Genomic DNA, 25,033 nt, shown 5'->3' with positions numbered 1-25,033 from the left:
TGGCGCCCCGGCGCTCGTGTGTTTGGGTTATTAATATCCATCTCAGCCAATAAGCAGGCCGGAGCTGTGTGTATGTTGGTGGCATTTGCATATAGGCCCGTTGCTGTGTGGGTTTTGGCTGAGTGTGAGGAGGAAGTGACGGTTTTCACGGAAATCTTTGTGTTGTCAAGTTACACCCGTCTATAGAGAAGCCACAATGTGCCTCTCAGACCCGGGTCACACGTCCTGATGTGATGTAACACGTCACCCTGGTCCTCAGCCGCAGCGCTGTCGTTTTGTCTTTTCAAAATATATCTTATCACAAAATAATTGCATTCATCTCTCAATTGGGTATTTATCATGTGGGGAGGGGGGCGGGGTGCACCGTGGCACAGTGGCAGCGTTCTTGCCTTGCACTCTCGCCACACAGCAAGAAGGTCCTGGGTTCGATTCCCTCCCGACAGCGCCCTCTGTGCACAGCGCCAGGTGGACCATCCCACAGATCGTCATCTGACCAGCGGCGTTTGGAAGAAGGCGATCCCCGGGCGCTTCGCTGCAGCTGCCCACCGCTCCTGGGCCTGACCATGGAGGAGGACGAGCTGCCCACCGCTCCTGGGCCTGACCATGGAGGAGGACGAGCTGCCCACCGCTCCTGGGCCTGACCATGGAGGAGGACGACCCACCGCTCCTGGGCCTGACCATGGAGGAGGACGAGCTGCCCACCGCTCCTGGGCCTGACCATGGAGGAGGACGAGCTGCCCACCGCTCCTGGGCCTGACCATGGAGGAGGATGAGCCAGGATGGGTCAAACACCGAGGACACATTTCACGGCCCATCCAATTGCGTGTGTGTGTGTGTGTGTGTGTGTGTGTGTGTGTGTGTGTGTGTGTGTGTGTGTGTGTGTGTGTGTGTGTGTGTGTGTGTACTGGCTGCATGCGCGATGGGTCGTCTGTGACAAAATAAAGACAGGGTTCGTCCGTCTGCTTTGATTTCATTTTCATTCATTTCATTACCATGAGAGATGATAGAGTTTGGAATCTAGAGGTCAAAATGACCCGCTTTACAATCATTCTAGTGTGGACTTCTGGCCTCCTAGTGTTAAGTGTGGCTCATTCAACCTGACGGATGCATGTACAGTATATGAGCATGCATGCTCACATACAGCAGAGCAACATGCACATCACACCCAGAGAGGCACAAGGGACATTTCTCTGATCTCACACTGCAGCAGTTCACTTTGCCTCTAGTCTACCTTCAGGCAAAGCATAAGTGCAGCTGGTGAATTTGACCTACATCAGTGATTCTCAGCCTTTTTCAGATCAAAGACCGATCATTTAATTTAATACACATTATAGAGGAACAGAGAAAGTGGAAGCAAGCAAGCTCAAAGTCAAAATAGTGATCAATAGTGGAAAAAGGAGCTTCTTGGGTTTCTTTTTAGAGAACAATTTAATGCAGAAGTGTTGGTACAGAGGTAACCTGCACAGGTTTACAATACAATGTACAACTTCAAAAAATAGGAGACACGACCCAGTGAGGTTGAAACGCGTTGCATTTTTCTTGCCTGTGTCTGCTATTTGTTGAAGTTGTACATTGTATTGTAAACCTGTGCAGGTTACCTGTGTACCAACACTTCTGCATTCAATTGTTCTCTAAAAAGAGACCCAAGAAGCTCTTTTTTCCACTATTATTGATACACATTATAGAGCCATGGACCCCCCCCCCCCACTTAATAACAAATATTATTATCTCTGACACAAATCTGAGAATATTTCTATTTCTAGATTATTTTGTCCAGAATGTCATGAATAGCTGTATTGATAACATCGATCAAAACGATCATGCTTATTCTACATTCTCTAATTGTGTTAACTTCTTGTCAATTAAATAATTGTCAACAAACCTAAATTGTTGTAGTTGCCTATACCCCAGTCATTCTCAACCTTAATTGGTCACATCAAGGACCCCTAATTGAGTACACATTAAGGCCACAGACCCTCATTTGATGGGATTTGTGTCTCTCAGAGCCAAATATGAGAATATTGCTATTTGGTATGAAGTTGTCCACCCCATCATATACATTACATCATCATCATGTATTGCAGGTAGAGAGCTAACATAGAAACTATGATCAAAACAGTCATTCTTCTGCATTGTCTAATAATTATATTCACTAATTGTACGTGAAATAATGAAGTTTAACCATTCGTGCTGGGGAATTTCCTGAAGGACCTCTGGTGTTCCCCGAACCCCACGTTGAGGACCACTAAAGGACAGTACAAAGAGATATTCTTTCCCTGTAGTGCGTAAGAGTTACAGCACTGGTTTGGACTGTTGAGATGTCCTCCACAGAGCAGAGCAGAGGAGAACCCATGTGACGCTGTTACTGGCCTGGCTGCCCGGGGGGCCGCGCACAATGAATGGGCCCTTTAACACCACAAACAAACACATAACTTCTGGGGCTAAATGCCCAAAACTGATTTTAGGAAAAGGACTTGATCCACCTATTAAAAACAAAGTATTAACTCCAGGTGATAACACTGATATTATGCCCTATATTGCTCAAAATGTCAAGTTTCTATTTATTTTCTAGACACAATGTGACTTTTACTCAGTAAGACTCTGACCTGACCTCCTTTGTTCAACTCTCAAGGTGAATCCCCGCTCAGATTAAAGAGCACTTAATTTTCCATGAACATGACCTACTTGTTTTCCAGCACAACTCCATATAAATTATGAACATGAACTATGATGACACTTTTATATCACTTTGTTTTGTTTTTTATTGGTAATGTTGAGAGGTTCACAGAACAAACCACATTTTTCTTCTTTAAAAAATAACAATATTTTGTATACTTAATGCATCTTACTTTGTACATTTTAATACATAAAGGTGTTTTTTTCTCTTTTGCACAGCAAAGATAATGACATTTATGTTTATGACAACATACCAAGAGACGATATTATGGCAATCAACATAATACTCGACTGAATTTCACAACAGTGCAATATAAAAACAAATCAACGGGCGCATGCGCGCCCTGAAAGGAAAGTTAAGGATGTTAGGATAGTCACTGAACCAGTAGTGCTTTCAAAACGGAATGTGTTTTTTCTTTTTTCTTTCGACAACTGCGAACACTTAGAAAACGACACGTTTGGGTAAACAAGATTTAGGCTCAAACAAATCCTCTTAAATAAAATAGATGTAGCCTAATTAGTGCCGTGCGTCCTAGGGCGCACTGGCATTCCGTGGGTTCAACCAGTCATCTCGTTAAGACGAGCATGCACTTGTTTTTGTGTGCATTCACCTTTCTCAAACGTCGTTCAGTAAGTGACATGTCCGTGCTGGTTATTGTCCCATAATAACCTTTGGGTGTCTTTTCTGTATCCTTTCAAGTCGACGCGGAGGCACATTAGAATTAGGCAAACACTCTCCAACACAAGATCAACGACAGAAGAAATGTTCAAACCTCATGGCTGCACACAAAAAATGCAAATAGCCTACATGTCCAAATCATTCAGGAAATCTCCTGCATTTTCCCCTCCTCGAATCCATTTGTCGTGACCAGGATGACCTCCTGGTTGCTCTCGATGGACGACTCGCTCCCCGTGCTCTCCCCGGAGAGCAGTCTGGTGACTCTGAGGTCAGCTTTCAGTGTCTGCACGTCGTTCCCTATGCTCATCTCTCCCAGGTCGTTAATCATCTGACTCAACTCCTGTTTCCCGTTGCCACTAACACAATCATCGTCCGTGTCCAGAATGTCCTCGCACTCAAAGTGCATGGCTTTCTCCTCCTCCTCCTCGCCGAGCGAGTCCTCGGTGATGGAGCCCAGTTTGGGTGCGCTCCGGCTGCGCTCCACCGGGGGTTTGTAGTAACACTGTCCGTTCAGCAGCTTCCTGATGGGGACCAGCGGGATGGTCTGCTCCCCTATCAGCTGCTGCTGCTGGTGCCGCGCGTCGTCCCTGCGCTTTAGTCTCTTGAACTCGGCCAGAGCCGTGGCCGACGTCTGGTACAGCAGCAGCGCCATGGCCTTCGCCTTCTCCGGCTTGGACACCAGCACGGCGTGACAGCGCAGCATCACCGCCTTGTGCTTCATCTCGTGCCGGTACACCCAGGCGAAGATCTTGGGTAGCCTCGGGTCCGCGACGCAGTACGTGATCCGGTGCAGCAGGTACAAGTGTCCGGGTCGCCGCGCCTTGTCGTCCGTGTGCACCATGCGGATGCCCTGCGAGCTGACCGTCAGCTTCATCTTGGTGCCGTTCTTGCCCATCTCGCTCTTGCCCCAGATCTTGCTCACCGCCACGTCCGTGCAGCCCTCCCCCTTGGACTGGATGGTGGTGGCGTTGCCCAGGTACAGCACCGTGTAGGTGGGGTCCTCGCTGGTGATCTGCACCTTTTTCCGCTTGGTCTTGAACATGCTGCCCACCCTGTTGAGCGCGCTCTCCGGGCACGACTTGGCGAAGGAGGTGAGCGCCGAGTAGTTGAGGCTCACCGCATAGCCCTTCTGCTTGGACTGCTTGTCTTCCTCAATCAGGTCGAACTTATTCTTCTTCCAAGGCAGCATTATATGGCTGGTTCCAAACGGCGATAAACGAGCAATAAAATAGAGGAAGAGATAAAAAGCCTAGAAACTTTTTTTATGGCACCTAAAGCCTATCAGTGTTTTGCTGTCCTGTCAGGTCATTTCAGAAACGGCTAAGACTCTCTGCACTTCATCTGTCTATCCTCTAAGTGTTCTAGTCCACTCTGTAACGTCTTCTCATCCCAGAACATTGCAGTGCAGATTGTATTTGTATTCTGCTGGAAGTGGGACTGTCTCCACGGTTTATATACTGGGAGAAACCATTACAGTGTCTGTAGGGGGGTGAGGTGAAAGCGACGGGCTGAACCAAAGCAGAATACAGCCAGGCTATATTTAGGACTGTGCTGGCTGTGTTCACTGATAGGCTACAGATCACAGAGAGCTGCAACCCGCTTCCTTATAGGTGCAGAACAACTGTTATATTTAGATAAAACACCTGATATTACAGAGTAATACTATTACTATTATTACTGTTAGTATTAACTCAAATATTATACACAGGCTCTTTGTATGTTACAAGTCTATGAATATTAGCCTGTATTAATGTAATAATAACACAGGGGATAAAAAAAAAACACCATGAATTATGAGATCACATTACAAGTCCCTATATTAACATTAGGCTACATTACAGATTCTGAATAAATGAATCCATGAAGTAGCTACATGATAAAGTTACTATAAAATCACTATACCATATTAGACACACAGTCGCTATAGCAATATTATATAAATAATATAATAAGGTCATAGGAGATAATAATAATAATAATCAGCATCACAAAATATGAGGTCACTATAAAATCACCACCAAATTACCACAGCCAAACTAAATCCCTATAAACATTCTAGAAATAGCCTATTATTGTGCTTCGTCACCAGGGTTTAAACATAATTAACTTTATGTTGCCATCTCCACCTTCAAATGTATATATCCTAATCCTAATAATATAGGCATATCTATATCCCATACCAGTGTTGAAGTGCTAAAACTTAATTTTTGTTTATATTGTTTACATTTTACCTAACCATAATTTGCAATTTGCATTTGCCAAAGATTGAACTTGAAGTTTGAAATGCTTTTACGCATTTGGAATAATTATATCTATGACAAGTGTTTTGAACTGTCTTACCAGAAACGTGAGAATCCAGCCTGTCTAGTCAGTTCATCATTTGTTTGACTTGACTCAAGGTAGAATGTGGTCACTGGTCATTCTAAAAATGGTTCTATGCTGCCATCTATTGGTTCGTGAACCCCTCCCCCTCCCCCCCCCCCCCCCTTCTCCCTCTCCCTCTCCCTCTCCCTCTCCCTCTCCCTCTCCCTCTCCCTCTCCCTCTCCCTCTCCCTCTCCCTCTCCCTCTCTCCCTCTCCCTCTCTCCCTCTCCCTCTCCCTCTCCCTCACCCTCACCCTCACCCTCTCCCTCTCCCTCACTCTCACCCTTACCATCTCCCTGAGAGGGGAAGGGTGAACGGGATTGAGAACGGGATTGAGAACAGGATTGAGAAAAGTGTGTGTGTGTGTGTGTGTGTGTGTGTGTGTGTGTGTGTGTGTGTGTGTGTGTGTGTGTGTGTGTGTGTGTGTTCTAGTGCACATACTCAATCATAATCGGATTTTAAACACTTTTACCCTCTATTGACATGAATGCAGCATGAGACAGGTCTTGAACAAATTTAACACACACACACACACACACACACACACACACACACACACACACACACACACACACACACATATACATATATATATATATATATATATATATACAGTATATACACACACACACACACACACACACACACACACACACACACACACACACACACACACACACACACATACTGTATGTGTGTTCTAGTGCACATACTGTAGTCGATCATAATCGGATTTGAAACACTTTTACCCTCTATTGACATGAATGCAGCATGAGACAGGTCTTGAACAAATTTAATTTTCTCCTGATCTGTCTGTCTGAAAAATGCCATTTTCATGTCAGAATGTTCAGAAGATATGTGGCTTCGGAAAATTAATGTTCGGAATATTTACTTTGATGACTATGGGTGCGAAATAATCTGTCAATCTGAGATCACGTTAATTCCTCCCATTGACTCTGACCTACCGGAAGTCTCCTAAGTGGGCGTGTAGCCTACGTAGAAAACCATGGGCAAAACCCATGTGATACAAATACAGGAAGTGACTTGAAGATGACATGTCTTGCTTTGATATCCCACTGTCTTGGGTGGAATGTACCAAAACTAACACATTTTTGTTGGGGGCGTCATATCAAAGGAGACGTCAAATCAAGATTTGAAAATGTGCATTATTAAGTTCTAATATATTCGATGCAAAGTGTGTCTTTTCATGACATTGGATGCCTCTGTCATCAATTACCAAGTCATCTGTGAATAAATCGCTGGAGTGGTGTGTTCCATGTTTGTGAGAAATAGAAGGGAGGTGGTAGTTTTATCCAGGCTAAGATTTGATCACACTGGTTTAAATAAGACTTTATTTCTTTTGGGAAAAGTAAATTCACAAGACTGCGCACACTGTAATATTGTTGAAAACACTGAACACGTATTAATGCACTGTGATAAATATAATGAAGAAAGGGTAAGTTTGCAACAAAGGGTGAGAGAGGCTGGGCGAGGATGGGATTTGAAAGGGATATTGGGAACAAAATGAGATAAGGTGTGGATTTTATAGAGAGGGGTGATTGAATTGAAAAGTTACAGGGTTGTTTATTTATTGTATTTATTTATTTAAACTAAATAGAATTTTTTGTTTTGTTTTTTTGTTTCTTTGTCCCCCCCCCCCCCCCCCCCCCTTTCTTTTATTTAATTTCTTTCATAGACTGATGTAGGAAAATTTGATCCTGTATTGCATACTCCGGTACAGTAGGTGGCGGTATGCTCCTTAATCATTGGATTGCAATCATGCCAAAAAACGCGAAGAAGAAGAAGCTTTACATGTCACTTCCGCTTCTTTCGACAACAACTCTTTTGGCTTCTCCCACATGGGAAACAGCAGCTCGTAACAGAAATCGTTTTTCCACAGTTCTGTTTGGTCATATCGGCGTTGTTTCTGTCAAGTGACAACAAGCAGTCAGCCGCGTTATGGGTAAGAAGAAGGCCGGGGGAGGCCCCGCCGGACTCGGTCGATCTTTGATAAAGGAGAGGGTGCAGGCAGGCCGAGGACACAAGAAGGGTGACACCTGGGTACGTTCAAAAATCTGTCATTTTAACGCTGCCTTGCTTATGGCAAATATTCACACATCGCAGGACGTAAGTAAGGCCGATCAATGTGTGTGTATGGGTTAGATTCGGCGTTTCGATAATCAATGGAACACCACTCATTGCAATAAAATCTAAATTTGCGGTTTTGGTTCCAAGTAGAACTGTAGAAGTAACTTTAAGGTGCTTTGTGGATTGAATGTGTGCCGAATTGAGTGGATCTCAAAGTTGTGTAAAATGAAGTACCTTCACCTTGTGGTCTACTGGGTATAATGTACATCGTCTGCCTCATTTGTGCCACTACACTACATTGTTTTCTTGGTAACCAGTGTGTCTAGTTGACATTTATTTTTGGTTTCAAATTCCCAGCGCCACACCAGTGAACTGAACGATGGCTACGACTGGGGCCGCCTCAACCTGCAGTCAGTGACGGAGCAGAGTTCAATGGATGACTTTCTGGCCACAGCTGAGTTGGCAGGGACAGAGTTTGTTGCTGGTAGGTGAGACCTCAGTTCACTCTTCCAGCTGAACTGTTCAGCTCTATTTAGGCGTTGTGTTGTACAGTGTACACACACATATCTCTGTTGGGCCAATATCATGTCAGTGAATCACAGTCACTTTCATTACTATTGGCACACATGTATGTGTGTTTTCTCGTGGAATAGATACGCGGAAACGCAGTTTCTCGTGCAGTTCAAACGCAACTTCGCCTCGTCCACTTACATTAGAAATCTAACATGCATAATAACTTTACGTGGAAGTTATGGGGGTCAGGGTTAGGTTAAGGGTTAGGTTAAGGGTTTGGGTTCTTTCTATTGGCTAAAATGACTGGCTATGTGACGTTGGCGGTTCATGTTGTCACCAAATTTATTTATTTATTTATTTATTTATTTTACTGGCCAAATGAAGGCCACAAAAAGTTGAACTGACCTAAATTGAATTGAATCCTCAGTTACCACCACACCACTGCTTAGATCCTGACTGTTATCAGGCCTTAAACACATGGGAGGGTGAGAGGTAGGGCTGCCACAAAAGATTATTTTGATAGTCGACTAGTCACCGATTATTTTAACGATTAGTCGACTAATCGGATCGTATCGCGCAATTACTCAATCGCTCTGATTTAGCTATCATCAGCTTCTAAATTTAGCTTCAAGTTGTTTTAAGCATGTGCCAAATAAAAATAAAGACAATTAATGATGATAATTCACTCAAAAATAATATTTTCATGAACTTTAAAGTTTAGAGCATGTAGCAGCATATTTATTTCTGCCATCAATGTACTTGCATAAATGTAATAGTGCAAATTGCAAAACTGCAAAATAGTACACGTTGAAATTGAAAACATATAGTGCAATGAAATATGTACTATCCATTGAATGAATAATGCAAAATAAAATTAGGGCACTACTACGTGGAATGGAAATGGAAACCAAAAACTATTCACTATGTATGCAACCAAAATATCAACAAAAATAAATAGTTTCAGTCTTCTCAGGCATGAAACACATTTTTAAATGTCGTAAGAAGAGTGCAAACTGCGGAGTAAAATGAGTTTTCCAGTATTCCCGTCAGCAACACATGAGCTTAACGTTGCTATGATGACAACGTTGGAGCAGGCTTTTAACGTTAATATCGTTAGCCAATAGCTAACGTTAGCAGCTAAAACTTAACATTGCGGTTGCCAGTGAGCTAACAAGCTAATTACCCTTCATCTGCATTCGCCACAATGTGCTTTCTTTTGAGATGCTCGCGCATCATATTCGTGCTGCCATGATAAGCGAGTTCAGCTTATTTAGCAGATTTTGCACTTCACATTATTGTGGGTGAAATGCTCCCACACTTTGGACGTATGAGGACGGCTACACATTTTTTCTGTGGAGAAGCACTGGGAGCTGCTTGTTGTTTTTCCGGTCACGGTGATGTCACGTTTTCCCCGGATGATGGGTACTGCGCATGTGCATCAAAGACAGGACGGAGACGCCTGGATGCCAAGCCAGTCAGTGAGGCCATCGCAGGCAGCAGCTTCGCGGAAACAAAACAAAAGTTTTTTTCTTTTTTTTCAGTAAAAAAAAAACATGCGATGACGATTTTGGTAATCGACGTCGTCGCGACTAGTCGACTAATAGTGGCAGCCCTAGTGAGAGGAACTCAGAATTCTGCAGATGGCTCTAGAGACTCCTCAACTCTCAACTACTTCTGTCTTAAATGTCAGTGTGTTATGTATTCTGTTATCCACTGCTTTCTCTGACCGTGTCCTCGACTGTCTCCTTAGAAAAACTCAACATCAAGTTTGTCCCAGCGGAAGCCCGAGCAGGCTTACTAACAGCTGAGGAGAAAACCAGGCTGAAGAAGCTGCACGAAGACAACAAGCACTTCCTCAGAATCCCACGACGGTGAGCTGCAGCCATCCAGCTGATTTGGTTCCACTGCTCGCTGTGTATTTAGTGTTTGAAGGTCCTGATGTTACAGAAGATTTCTCCTTATTTTTAGGCCCCACTGGGATGAAAGCACCAGCCCAGAGTCTCTTCAGCAAGCAGAGAGAGACAGCTTCCTGGAGTGGAGACGAGAGCTCGCAGAGTGCGTTCAATTCTGTGTTCCCACTCAGATTTTCTGTTATAAAGACTGTCCTTACTTATTCAATGGCTACTATTGAATGCATACTGTCTGAAAGGTTTGCTACATAGAGTGTCATACATAAATTGCGATTATCTGTAAGTCAGTAGAGTAGAGGGACGTTTATTTTTATTATTATTATTATTTTCTGATTTTCCCCTTATTTTCTCCCCAATTGTACTTGGCCAATTTCCCCGTGCTGCCCCGGTCGCTGCTCCACCCTCTGCCAATCTGGGGAGAGCCGTAGACTAGCACCATGCTTCCTCCGACACATGTGCAGTTGCCACCCGCTTCTTTTCACTTGACAGCGGGGAGCTTCACTGGCAGGACGTAGAGTGTGGGAGGAGCTTCACTGGCAGGACGTAGAGCGTGGGAGGAGCTTCACTGGCAGGACGTAGAGCGTGGGAGGAGCTTCACTGGCAGGACGTAGAGCGTGGGAGGAGCTTCACTGGCAGGACGTAGAGTGTGGGAGGATCACGTTATTCCCATGAGTTCCCTTCCGCCCTTAACTGGCGGAGGGACGGGATTTTTATGGATTTCAATACGGCTAAGAAGCCACTGCAATGGTTTTATTAATTACCAAATTAGAAGTAATACTATTGTACTAGAAAATAATGCAGATCTTTAATAAATATTTTATTATTAATAAATACTTGTCAAATAATAACAATTCAATGTTACTGTTATTGTAGTACCAAAAAGTAAAGAATTTAAAATTTAAAAATGTCCTCACGTTATTTTTTACGTTATGTGAATTTTGTGATATCTGCATATGATTATCAATACTGATCACTTACCCTTACTGTTATTGTAAAGGTTGGAAGAGGAGCAGAAGCTAATTCTCACCCCGTTTGAGAGGAACTTGGACTTTTGGAGACAGCTGTGGAGAGTGATCGAGAGGAGGTAGAGTAAGACACCAAAGCTCTGTCTCCGGTGTTAATTTTGACTGCAACTTTTGATCTAGTTCTAATCAGTCTTTTGACTAAAATGCGATTTAGTTTGAGTCATCTGAAATGTTTTAGTTTTTAGTCTAGTTTTAGTTGACTATAACATTTTTGTCGACTAAATCTACGGTAGATTTCACTAAAATCTAACGGGCTTAGTTAAAGTGTAATGCATTATTTAAATGTTTCTCTAGAATTTCCAAACTCATTGGAAAGACCTATTAATCTGATATTATGGAATAATGCAATACAGACACAGATTTAATGGATTCACTTCTTCTTCCTCTCTTCTCATATGATCTCTTCCCCATTCGTCCCTCCCTAACATTTTTGTCAAATTTTTATTCGTTGCCCAAAGTGTCAATAGTTTTCCTCATAGTCTTTCTTGGTCATCACAACTTTTATTTAATTAACATCTAGTTTTGGGTCGTTGACGGACATTTTTGGTCAGTTTTTGTCAACGAAACGAACACTGTGTCTCTGTTGCTTTGATGGTAACCATCATGTTCTCATGTGGCACTCGAGGCTCAAACGTTGTGATGTTTCTCTGCAGTGATGTTGTGGTTCAGATCGTCGATGCCAGAAACCCTCTGTTGTTTCGTTGCCCTGACCTGGTGAGTACATGTTTTGACCAGCAGGGGCGGGGGGGGGGGTGGGGGGCTATTCATAAAAAGGTTTGAATTATTAATCTATTATCGATCACCTTGATTTGTTTTTCATCTTTTAAGAGTGAGATGTTTTTATAAGTCTCTGTATCACCTGCACTTATTTTCTGCTTTTCTTTTCTCTTTTCTTTTCCTTTTTAATTATCATAATTTCTTTGCAAATAACGAGCACCTACAAAAGGTTTGTATAGTCTGTATTCCTGTGCGGGCCTATACTCAACTATGCGTGCTACTGTCCATGACCAAGGAAAAGGAACCTATCATTCTTTTTCATCTTTTTTCTGTATTTTTCTCCCATTTTCTCCCCAATTGTATTTGGCCAATTCCCCCCTGCTGTCCCGGCCATTGCTCCACCCCCTCTGGTGATCTGGGGAGAGTTGTAGACTAGCACTTGCTTCCTCCAATATGTGCAGCTGCTTTTTTTCATCATGACAGTGAGGCGTTTCACCGGCAGGACATAGCGCATGGGAGGATCACACTATTTCCAGTTCCCCTGCCCCCCCAAACTGGCGCTCTGACCGACCAGAGGAGGCGCTAGTGCAGCGACCAGGAGTCATACCCCACCGGCTTCCCACTAGGGCTGTGAATCTTCACTGGCCTCACGATTCGATTTGATTACGATTCAGAGGGCTACGATTCGATTCGATTACGATTATCGATGCATCTCGATGCATCTTCAATCGATGCATCACTTTTTTCCCCAATACATGATTTATTTTTTCTCACTTTCTTTTTTCTCACTGTGTGGCTATAAAAGTGCATTTGGAATTGCATTGTATTATGATTTAAATAAACAACTGCATGTACATCCATTATATTTTATTCAATAAAAAAAAAAAATGTAATAATCGATTTTTGACATTTGTGAATCGATGCAGAATCGTGCATGTCCGCATCGCGATGCATCTTATAATCGATTATTTTTGACACCCCTACTTCCCACCCGCAAACACGGCCAATTGTGTCTGTAGGAACTAGGGATGCACGATATATCGGCAATCATATCGGTATCGGCCGATGTTAGTCATTTTTTAACATATCGGTATCGGTCAGATGTTGCAATGTTAATATCGGTTATCATTATCAGCCAAATTCTTCACATTGATATGAAATAATGCAGTAAATCTATGATTTATGGGCTTTTCCAAAGGCTTTGCAAATAAAGAAATGCATAACTTTTTCAAATTCAGTGTTAACATGTGTTTTTCAGTATGTACAAAATGTGATGATCATAAAAATGTGGTTTTATACAGATCATATCGACATCGGTAAATATCGGTTATTGGCCATAACAGCAATGTTAATATCGGTTATCGGCATTGGCCAAAATTTTCATATCGGTGCATCCCTAGTAGGAACGTCTGACCAAGCCGGAAGTACCGCTGCCGGTAATTGAACCCGGGTCTCCCCGGTGGTAGGCGAGTGCCTTTACCTCTGCACTACCCAGACACTGAACCTACGCTTTTTGACCGCATCTTTCCTGTTGTGTGGTAGGAGGCGTATGTGAAGGAGGCGTCCCAGGACAAGGTGAACATGCTGCTGCTGAACAAGGCGGACCTTTTGACCCGGGAGCAGAGGCGAGCCTGGGCCAGACACTTCCAGAGAGAGGGCCTGAGGGCGGTCTTCTGGTCCGCCCTGGCTGAGAACGACAGGCTGGATGCTGAGGAGAAGGTGAGGAGAGGGGCTGGAACCAGTTTGCCTTGACACATTTCAGCTTGCTCGAACATTTTGTCAGCTCTTCATTTTGAACCTTTCAGACTGTCCATGGGAAATACAGGCCTTTCACTTTTGCCTCAGACCCTCTTTGGTTTTTAAAAGAGTCACTAAACCAAAATCTGTGGTGAGGCCTGACACATAATGATGAAAAGCAGCGCACTGAACTGGCCATCTGGTATAGGGAATGGGAATCACAATGCATTCTGGGATGGCATCGCCATATTTGCAGCATAGTGAACTTAATGGGGCCATAAATGGTTATACAAGGTAGAATAGAATTTGAGACCTTTTTATGAAAACATGACCTTGTATGATCCTCTAATTCAGCATAAGAAGCACACATTTATTTCAACGTTGACAAATGACACAATCCCGTTACCCCAAAATAATGTTACGTTACACAGTGGAGGGTGGTAGAGAGCAGTGGGAATCACTTCCAAAACATGAGATTTTACATTCACAAAGTGCTCATAGAAGAAGAAGGTCATATGTATGCTAGTCTCAATGCCAGACCCATGAGAGTTCTTACGCTGATACACTACGTTACTGCATGCCGCAGATCTCTCTCTGGGTCTGATACACTACGTTACTGCATGCTGCAGATCTCTCTCTGGGTCTGATACACTACGTTACTGCATGCTGCAGATCTCTCTCTGGGTCTGATACACTACGTTACTGCATGCTGCAGATCTCTCTCTGGATCTGATACACTACGTTACTGCATGCTGCAGATCTCTCTCTGGGTCTGGGAGGGAACCGTTCACTTGGCCAGTGATATGCCAGTGATGGCTTCAGTCTTCTCCAATCAGTAACGACTTTGCGATCAGACAACACGGGAGGCGCAGCCCATTTTTCGAACCGCTCTCTCATCGGTGCTACGACCTGTCACTCATTCAATTTCAACCCGCCTTCAAAACCAGCAGTGGCTGTTAACTGGCACAGACTCACTTATGTAGTATGCGGAGCGCAGCGATTCAACGTAATATTTGAGTCTAGGGAGAGACTATATGTATGCCAACTGGAGTTCTTCTAAAGTATGTTCTGGTAGTATTTACTTATCTAGATAGGCTGTCTGTGAAGTAGGGCTGCACGATAAATCGATGTTGAATCGTAATTGAATTAATTAGGATGATGTAAAAAAAATGCAAATCAATATAATTATGTCATGGAGGCAGACTTGATATGCAACGTATGTACGGTAACGGTATACAACATAGGCTTTACTGTGGAACACACACACGACTGGCAAGAGTCATCGAACCAAGAGCTCCAACAGACCAACATATCAGAACACAGAGTGCTCGATCAAATCCACCACTGTCAAGTGACTTGCAGGTTAGCAAGCAACAGCCAGGAAGTTAGGCATAGCAGCGCAAAGCTAAAACAGGAAGTTGGGCTGTTCTGCCTTCAGAGTAAAAGCATAAATTGTCACTTATGAGGGGAAAAAATATGTTTTGAGCTCTGCAGGGCAACAAATGGTTAGAGAAGTATAATAGTATAAAGAAATCGAATCGAAATCGGAAATCGAATTTTGAGATAAAAAATCGGAGATTTTATTTTTAGGCCAAATCGTACAGCCCTACTGTGAAGCTTGTATCAAAGTGTCTGACTTCTCTGTCCCACAGGGCATGGAGACAGTGGATCAAGAGGATGGAGAGAGTGAGCCAGAAGATGACATGAGCCAGACAGAGGCAGACAGAGAGGAGGATGAGGAGGAGGAGGAGGAGGAGGAGGACAGTGATCCAGATGTGACTGTGGAGGAGGAGGACTGGCACACCTGCTCAGAGGCTGAAGATGAGGAAGAGGAAGAGAGCACCGCTTCTTTCCACAACTCCAGCCGTCTGCTGCACAAAGACGAGCTGCTGGCCGTGTTCACGTCTGCACACGCTGGGCCCAGGTGTAAAGAGGGTCAGCTCACTGTAGGGCTGGTGAGTTCAAACTCAACAAACTCCCAAACTGTTTTAAAGTTTTGATATTTGTCGGGTGAGAACGTAACATATACAGTTTATCAGAATAACGCCTATTGGAAATCCTTAACGATCAGCGAGGACCGGGAGCGCTGACTGTGCTGACACCGGTCGGACTAGCTATCTGTCAAACCCTATAGTTAGGCTACTGGCAGTGAGAAAACACTGTCTACGTGCTTTTGTAACTAACGTTAAATGCCGACCGGGTACAGCCATCGGCTCCTCGCAGCAGTAACGTTATGAACATGCAACTGAAGTTGGCCGCAGTGTAGCTTAATTCTGAATGTTGCCAAACTTCATTCATACTGACGTTTTATTTTGAAAATGGCCGCCAACTAGGGCTGAACCGGAAGAACAAATACGTTGCGTCGAACGCGGAAGAGAGAAAAAGTGGGCGTGGTGAATAAGGTGAATAGAGATGCACCGATCGATCGGCACGTGACCGGAAATGGACGATTTTCAGCCGATCGGCCTCAACCGGTGACCTGCGCCGGTCAGGCTACATATCCGATTCTGTGTGCCGGTTGGCTCCCCCCCCTTTTTCACGTGATTGTGCGCGCCCCCTCAAAGCAGTGAGACGGATCATGGGGTGAAAAGGAAACAGCCATCATCTCCTCCTCAGTTAGGGCTTTCACACCGGCAGGGCTCCGTGCCGGTTCCGGTTCCCGAACCCAAATTTGAACCGGCCGGCGCGTTCAGACCGAAAAAACAATCGGTTCGGAACCTGAAAAGTTGGTTCTCAGCGGAACCAAAAAATTGTTGTTTTTTCTAGGGATGGGCATCGAATTTCGAATTTTCGAATAATCGTTGTTATTATCAAGGTCGACTTTTATTATTGAAATTCGAAATTCGAAAAAAAAAAAAAAAAAAATTTGAGTGAAATGTTGCATTGTCTCCCCTGATTCTGAGTATAGTCAAATCGCTTGGTTTGAGCAAGTAAAACAATTTTTATAAGCATTTTAAGCAAGGTTTATGGAAAAATGAATGGCGGATGAAATCCCATGAAGAGGGAGAGGGGGTGACTTTGGCACCCCTTTGGCACTCAGACCTGAGCCTACTAAATATTTAATGAACCACTCATGATTGTCAAAACTGTTTTTTATTTTCGAAAATGTCAATGTCATGTAACATGTTCTTTACTTCAGTGGTGCAATGCTTGTTTGAGCTAAAAATCCACAGCAGAAGCTTTTTATATTAATTAATAAAGCCGTAGACTTAAGGTCCTTACACATCAAGAGCGATGCGAATATACGGCACGAAATTGCGATGCGAGTTTTGACCCACCTGTCAATCACAGCCACAGATGTGTACACGTTGGAAGCGAATTTCTGAAAAATCGAACGTGGTTCGAAAAAATAAACACCGCAATAACGCTCCGCGAAACTTCGCCGTCGGTATGCACGGTTGATATAGGTTCGGAAAATATTATTGACGTGCGAATTAATCGCACGAAAAAAACGTGCTCGGTATGTAAGGACCTTTAGAATCAGGGGAGACAATGCAACATTTCACTCACAAAAAAAAAAAATACATTTTTTATTTTTTTTACATTTTTATTTTTATTTTCGAATTTCGAATTAAATTCGAATTTGGCCAGCGAATTTCGAATAGTGTTTTTGCTAGAAATGCCTATCCCTAGTTTTTTCCTTGGGAACCGTGACATCATCAGTGGGCGTGTCTCATTCTAGGCTGTGAAAACGAGCAGGAAGGAGAAGAAGGCAGTGACAACATGGAGAAAAATAATTTGCAGTGGTCTCCTGAGGAAACCAAATGTTTAGTGGCAATTTGGGCATCTACCAAATCTCAAGAAAAGCTAGAAAGCAGTACAAGAAAGAGCAAGTCGTATGCCGAACTTGCGGAAGAGAGGGCCAAGGCTGGGTTCACTCGGACGCCAGACCAAATAATTAATAAACTTAAAAAACTGAAGAAGGACTACCGAATAATGTCCTCCCACTTTGGTTATGCTTAAACTGGTGTGAACGCGGGCTGGTTCGCCAGAAAGCACCAAGGTTCTGAGACTCCAGAACGGAGCCAGAACCAGAACCAGAACCAGAACCGTGTCTGTCTGAAAGCGGTAAGTGTGGACATTTTTCACCGTCAGTGAAGAAGACAAAGCTCGCAGTTTGTCACACATGCAAGTGAATAATAAGCCCGGCGTCATTACGGTCTCTTTCAGGCCAAAATGGCGGATTTGCTGTGTGCTGATGTTGCAATGTAACAATCTATTAGCCTTCAGTTTTTAGCAATGCAAGTTCTTTGCTAATACAACAATAGCTGACAGGAAATAAGCTAGCTTTCAAATGGTTCCCTAGCAACAGAATTCCAGTGAAACAGTCGATAACACTTGTGTTATTGTTGTAGAAAGTACAGTATGTATAGCTCATCATAACATCACATATAGAGTTATGGTGCATGTATGTAGCAGTTTATAAAACGGCTCTCTCAAATCAAGCAATCTGATTGGTTCACAGCCATTGTATAAATCCAATAACCCACTCCAATAACCCATGGCCATGGGTTAGGTTATTGGTTGCCATGGCAACTCTCTTACTAAAAGCCTTTGGTTACCTCAAAAAAAACAAATGGCGGAGACAGCTGTCAGATCCTTGTGAATCGATCTTCGCTTATAACTTTACTAATACTTCGCAGAAAATTATGTTTTGTACAAGAATAGACGCGGGCTAATGTCTTCTTTGCAAAAAAAAGGCTGTTAACCCCGCATTTAACCCCGCATTTAACCCCGTAACGTTAGTTGGTGTCGGGCTTTGCAGAAAGCACCCAGCTTCTCAGCAAGCGCTGAGAATGCAGCGCTGCGCTCGAGCTGCCTGTCGGGCTTTCCAGAAAGCTCTCAGCTTCTCAGCAAGCGCCAGGATTGGCCAATGTCAACTTCAGTCTCCAGAACGATCCAATCAAATCACCCGCACGTTCTTGCGGTCCCGCCTTACAGTAGTGTTTCAACTGACTCTATCAGAATACCATGCCAGTCGGACTTATAGTATTATTATTATTATATTATCATACTTGGAAACCGTTTTATAAAAGCAATATAGCACTCGAGCTGCGTGGTGTTGTGGCATATATCCCGCTGCTCAGCAGTTATCCCACTCGGCCTGCGGCCTCGTGGGATAACAGCTGATCAGCGGGATATATTCGCCACAACACACTGGCTCTCATGCTATATTGCTTAAATGTAACATATAGCTCATCATAACATCACATACTGTATAGAGTTATGGTGCATGTATGTAGCAGTATGTAACATATAGCTCATCATAACATCACATATAGAGTTATGGTGCATGTATGTAGCAGTATGTAACATATAGCTCATCATAACATCACATAATAGAGTTATGGTGCATGTATGTAGCAGTATGTAACATATAGCTCATCATAACATCACATATAGAGTTATGGTGCATGTATGTAGCAGTATGTAACATATAGCTCATCATAACATCACATATAGAGTTATGATGCATGTATGTAGCAGTATGTAACATATAGCTCATCATAACATCACATATAGAGTTATGTATCTAGTAGGGCTGTCACTTTTTATTCGAAATTCTAATTTAACTTCGAATGTGGGGGAGGAGCGCATGTTCGAATGTATAATTGACCTGTTCGATTTTTTATTTTTATTTTTTATTATTATTATTATTATTTTTTTAATTAACCAAAATTAACCAACTGCTGCTTGATGGTAATGTTAATCCCATGTCAGAAAAAGTCTCCAGATTTGTCGCGTTAGTCTCTTCTGAGAAAGATTGCCTCCAGGGTCTGAAAAGTTGTCTCAAGTTGCAGCAAAAAATAAATAAATAAATTTAATTAACCAAAAAACTTTTTTTTTTTTTTTTTTGCGGGCAATTAAAGTTCGTTCAAACTTTATTTTGGGAAGAAGTGACAGCCCTAGTATCTAGCAGTATGTAACATATAGCTCATCATAACATCACATAATAGAGTTATGGTGCATGTCTTCAACAGGTGGGCTATCCTAACGTGGGAAAGAGTTCCACCATCAACACCATTTTTCGGAACAAGAAGGTGTCAGTTTCAACCACTCCGGGACACACCAAGCACTTTCAGGTACAGAGCCGCTCTCGAAACCGCTCCACCCCAACTCAACACACACATGACTTTACATCAGCACACTGCCCAAGGTGCGCTTGTTTCTGCATCTAACTCAGTGTTCCCACGCTCATGGACAACCTGGAAAAGTCATGGAATTAGATCATTGAAAGTTTTGGAAAAGTCATGGAATTCACCTCTTATATTGTTTTCATTTTTTTAAATACATATATATATAAATATTTTTACAGAAGATGTTCAATAGCTTCCATGTAATGTGATTCAGTGAGTCTAAGGCACTAAATCCAATATAAAGAGGTGTGTCCAGTGTAGTCATATTTTGTTCTCGTATTGATTCAGAGTCACCGCCTCACGTGACATGGACATTCTATTATGGATCCTTGAAAAGTTTTGAAATTGTATCTATGAAAATGTGTGGGAACCCTGTTAACTCTGTGTGTGTGTGCTGCAGACTCTGTACGTGGAGCCAGGTCTGTGTCTTTGTGACTGCCCGGGTCTGGTCATGCCCTCCTTCATGTCGACCAAAGCGGAGATGATCTGCTGTGGGATCCTGCCCATCGACCAGATGAGGGACCACGTGCCTGCTGTCTCCCTCATATCCTCCTCTGTGCCACTCACGGCTCAGCATTATTATAAAGACATAAACATCAGCAAATAATTACCACATTAATCTTGACAACAATTTTTAATTTTAAAATGACCATAAACAAATGAGGCCATCTTCAAGAAAATTGCCATATCTACTGGCCTCTTCATTGCACTTTATATGTTGTGCCACTGGGATGGATTTGGTGGGAAATCTGCTGGATTGCTTTATCGCACAAAACCGTAAGAGGGCGCTGTTCTTCCAGAGCAAACGGAGGTAACGTTTTATCACAAGGTCAAAGTTCAATCACAATGGCAAATTGTGGAAGGAGTGAAAGACCGATGGAAAAATCACAACAGGTTTATCCTCTTCAGTAAAGCTAAAGAGAAAATCTTTGACCGAAGAAGCAAACATTTCGAGGAACGCTACCACTAACAAAACGACAGAGATAGAGGCCACCAATCATCTTGACTACGGTCCCATTTGTTGACATTAATGATACCAAAGTATCTCACTACTCTAATAAGGTGAGGGGCTTCCGCTCACGGCGAAGCGTGCTACAAATGAGTGTGCCAAGTGCTTTGCAGGCTTCTTTCTAGTCCCAGTTAATTTGATAATGATATTTAAAATTCTGTTTGGTAGGACTCTTGATTTGTGGATCATGAAGCTCACAGCACTATCAGGTTACGGTGGTTAAGACCTTAACACAACTGTCACGTGTGTCAGTCGATCCCTCGCCACGTGTTAGAGGGCACCTACGGCGTCAACATCATCCGGCCACGAGAGGACGAAGACCCCGACAGACGGCCGTCCTCCGAGGAGCTGCTGATGGCTTATGGCTGTGAGTCCCAACATCACCAGACACATAGTTCATTGTATCAATATAGAGAATTCAATATAAGAACACGCCTATTTGTCAGCATGCAACTCAAGATGGAGATGAGCCGCGGCCGGAGACACGATGTTTTCGGGTTGTCTGTCCGTCCGTATGTCCAATGTTCGTTAAATGCGTTTGTTTTTTTGCCCACTAGATGTCGCGCTGGAGCTGTAACGTCAGACGTAAACACAAACGCTCTATAAAAAACGGACCGTAGCTAGGGATGGGAAGGTCAAAGTACAAAGTCGGGATTGGAGGGGTGGGTTGGGGGAGTGGCTAGGGGGATGTGGGAGCGGGGTGTGTGATCAGTAAGGGGGCGGGGCTTGGGAGAATGGGCCGTAGCGAGGCATAGGACGGTCATAGAGAGTTGGGGTTCGATGGGTGGCAAGGGGGGGATGTGGGTGGTGAGAGGGGCATAGTGAGGGAAGGGGTGGTGCTATGGGAACGGTGCCATGTTGACGAGGCGTACAACCATGAGGTGGTTAGATCTAGTTTGAACGATTCTCCTTGTTTTGCTGCTGCTGTTTTGATGCATCTGTAAAGAAATGTGTAAACTCTGTAAAGTAATCTGTAAAGAAATGTGTAAACTCTGTTAAGTCATATCAAGTAGATTCTTCTGGTTTCCTCTTTTGCAGACATGAGAGGCTTCATGACGGCACACGGCCAGCCGGACCAGTCCAGATCAGCCCGCTACGTCCTGAAGGATTACGTCAGCGTGAGTCCCACACCTGTTCACACCTGTTCACACCTGGCTCCAGTGTGAGTCCCACACCTGTTCACACCTGTTCACACCTGGCTCCAGTGTGAGTCCCACACCTGTTCACACCTGTTCACACCTGGCTCCAGTGTGAGTCCCACACCTGTTCACACCTGGCTCCAGTGTGAGTCCCACACCTGTTCACACCTGGCTCCAGTGTGAGTCCCACACCTGTTCACACCTGGCTCCAGTGTGAACACTTCCACTTGCAAATCCTTGTTTATTGTTGCCTATTTAGATAGATAGGCGATGGCCCGTGTGTGTGTGTGTGTGTGTGTGTGTGTGCAACAGGAAGACAGCTGGGGGCAATTTAGATTGTTTATGTTGTCGAGTTGAAGCCGTCTATATGTTGCCACAAAAAGGGTCCATAGAAAATCCTATCCTTTAACACATTGTCAATGTTGGTTCCTTATAGGGCAAGCTCCTGTACTGCCACCCTCCTCCCCATATCAACGCAGCAGACTTCCAGCCACAGCACAGCAAGTTCCAGACAGAAGACCCAGACAACATGGACCCCAGCAAGACAACCACCAAACACAAGGTCAAGAGAATTGAAAACCCGGTCGACAAGAACTTCTTCCATCAGGTACAATACTTCTTCTACCATCTTCTTACTAGATAGGAACATGTTAATGGCTATCCACTGTCAGCAAGTCAAACTATACGTATAGGCATGGCTGCAGAAGATAGGCATTTGTATGCCCCGGCCGGCAATAGCCGTGGTCTGAGGCATTATGTTTTGAGGTTGTACATACCGGTACATATGTCCATCCCATGATCGTTAACGCAACATCTCAGGAACGCCTTGAGGGAATTACTTCAAATGTGCCTCAAATGTCCACTTGGATGCATGGATGGAATAATTAGATGTTGGTGGTCAAAGTTCAATGTCATTGTACCAAACAACAAGCATGATTGTAATTTGTTCTCTTACATCTGGAGAATATAATTTGTAGGCCGGCACATCTCTGTAGCACCACAATGCTTCATGTAATGCTATGTTGTGACAGATTTGACCTTTATCAAATAATTGCAGCTCCTGCAATTTGGATATTGCACTTGGCCATATTGCGATTTCAATTGCAATTCGATTAATTATTAACAATTATGAATTAATTGTGCAGCCCTCCTTCAAGGTAGTCGTACTTGTTATGAGTCTGGAGAGACATGGATGTAGACTGCAACTTGACTTGTTGGCAGAGGCATACAAACACAAGCGGTTATTTCTAGTTTTTATTGAACAGCACATTCGTGTTTGGGAAATAGTTTTGGGGAATGTTTAACTGAATGAGTTGATGGATCTGTGTTTTTTAGGAGAACGTGCGGGCGCTCACCAAGGGGGTCCAGTCTGTGATGGGCTACCTGCCGGGGAGCGGCCCAGTGGGCCCAGGGAAAGCTGGCCCAGTGGGCCCGGGCTCAGAGGTGCCGCTGAACAAACCCTGGAAGAAACACGGCAACAGGAACAAGAAGGAGAAAGTACGGCGCCTCACCAAGCATCTGGATGCCTGATCATCTGAGGACTTTTCAATCGCTCATCATTCCCACTGGAATGGAAGAACTCCTATTACTCTTCACAATCGTGCAGTTCCAAAGTCATTAAAGTGATACTCAACCTGGGGCTGCTCGATTATGGCAAAAATCATAATCACGATTATTTTGACTGATAATGAGATCACGATTATTTAACGTGATTACTCATTGACTTTGTCAACATAATGCATTTATTGAACTTGTTTTTTTTAATACTGGATGTCTTTGAACTTCAAATATAATTTAAGGGAAAAACTAAGAAATAAATGAAAATAAAGGTATTCTTATTTTTAGATAAATAAATATAGGCTAACCATTTTTTTTGTTTTCTCTCGATTATCTTGTTTTCATAATTGTGGGAATCCAAAATTTTAATTGAGATTAAAATCCGATTAATTGAGCAGCCCTAACTAACTCAACCCCAACAAATCAGAGGGATCGGGGAAGAGAGGGAAATTTTAGTCTACGCCTGGTCTTTTTGGGATGTATGGAACTACATAGGTATGTGAGAAGAGATTACTCAGATTTACAGTAATTGTCAGGACTTTGACCTGGATTCATCAAGAACACAGCTACATTTCAATATATATTGATTTTCAGCAGAAAAAAGTGGGAAAAGTGTTGAGTATGTCTTTAATGTTGACCCACATGTGTAGATAGATGCAAGGCCCTAATCATGTGAGTGTGGAAAGGTTGGGGTGTCTTGATATTAAAAGTACATTGTTCATAATCTATTCTCTTCTTTGAAGGTCATGATAGTGCACCACATTCCATCAACTGGATGATCAGTTGAACACATCTCACCAAAGTGACTCAGACCCATCATGTTCTGTAGTGGAATAAACTGAATGTTATGGGAAGAAAATATAAGTTTGCTCTGAATTTTCAAGTCATTTTCAGATCTTCATCATCAGTATATGGGAGCTAGGGCTCTGTTTCTCTGTCCCACTGTGATGTAATCAGTGATGTCATATCCCACTGTGACATGATCATCAGTGATGTCATAAATCCCACTGTGACATCATCAGTGATGTCATAAATCCCACTGTGACATGATCATCAGTGATGTCATAAGTCCCACTGTGATATCAGTGATAGGAATCAAGCGCGCGTAAAAATAGGCTATATCCTATCACATGTTAACGTGTCTCACTCCTATAGTTCTGTTTTTGTCAAAGCTACACAATGTAATTTATGGGATGAAAAATGACCTGTTTGCAAATGCATAGAACTTTCAAATGTAAACCAACCAGCAGCAAATTTATGGAGGACCCACAGAAATTACCCTTTAAATGTACAATTAGATAATGATTAAGGAAACATTTCAAACGACTCTGTGAGTCCTCCATACAAATCCACTTTAGAAGGAAGAATGAGTGATGAGTCTCGCGTTGAGGCTACTGATGTGCAGGCTAGTGAACGCAGGTGACCCCTCCCCTCCCTCAAATATTTGCGCGCATGCCATACTCAAGCGGGCGGAGTGCACACC

The 25,033-nt window shown here is 43.3% G+C and overlaps 2 protein-coding genes across 2 annotated transcripts; one reads left to right on the top strand and one right to left on the bottom strand.

Annotated features, from left to right (window-relative positions):
* Positions 1-2,773: 2,773 nt before the first annotated feature.
* On the bottom strand, positions 2,774-4,757 carry fam43a (family with sequence similarity 43 member A). The gene has a single exon (XM_083647984.1). It carries the CDS (start codon positions 4,542-4,544, stop codon positions 3,498-3,500), a length of 1,047 nt encoding a protein of 348 aa, XP_083504110.1. The 5' UTR covers positions 4,545-4,757; the 3' UTR covers positions 2,774-3,497.
* Positions 4,758-7,572: 2,815 nt separating this feature from the next.
* On the top strand, positions 7,573-24,293 carry lsg1 (large 60S subunit nuclear export GTPase 1). Its single transcript, XM_083647121.1, has 14 exons — positions 7,573-7,779; positions 8,164-8,290; positions 10,070-10,190; positions 10,288-10,374; positions 11,227-11,313; positions 11,908-11,968; positions 13,514-13,690; positions 15,361-15,663; positions 19,690-19,791; positions 20,246-20,401; positions 21,107-21,221; positions 21,893-21,972; positions 22,430-22,600; positions 23,329-24,293. Exons 1-14 carry the CDS (start codon positions 7,678-7,680, stop codon positions 23,521-23,523), a joined length of 1,884 nt encoding a protein of 627 aa, XP_083503247.1. The 5' UTR covers positions 7,573-7,677; the 3' UTR covers positions 23,524-24,293.
* Positions 24,294-25,033: the final 740 nt, after the last annotated feature.

This window comes from Poromitra crassiceps, assembly GCF_964638095.1.
Source record: "Poromitra crassiceps genome assembly, chromosome: 12".
In the NCBI taxonomy this organism is placed as follows: domain Eukaryota; kingdom Metazoa; phylum Chordata; class Actinopteri; order Beryciformes; family Melamphaidae; genus Poromitra; species Poromitra crassiceps.
The sequence above is the reverse complement of the archived record's forward strand: the minus strand, read 5'-3'. Positions and strand labels throughout refer to the sequence as shown.

What these genes read in the sequence shown, in the direction of transcription:
- fam43a (XM_083647984.1), bottom strand. Translation starts at nt 4,544, where the DNA reads ATGCTGCCTTGGAAGAAGAATAAGTTCGACCTGATTGAGGAAGACAAG.
- lsg1 (XM_083647121.1), top strand. Translation starts at nt 7,678, where the DNA reads ATGGGTAAGAAGAAGGCCGGGGGAGGCCCCGCCGGACTCGGTCGATCT. An exon ending in TGTTTCGTTGCCCTGACCTG is followed by an intron (nt 11,969 to 13,513) that starts GTGAGTACATGT and finishes GTTGTGTGGTAG; the next exon opens with GAGGCGTATGTGAAGGAGGC. An exon ending in ACAAGAACTTCTTCCATCAG is followed by an intron (nt 22,601 to 23,328) that starts GTACAATACTTC and finishes TGTGTTTTTTAG; the next exon opens with GAGAACGTGCGGGCGCTCAC.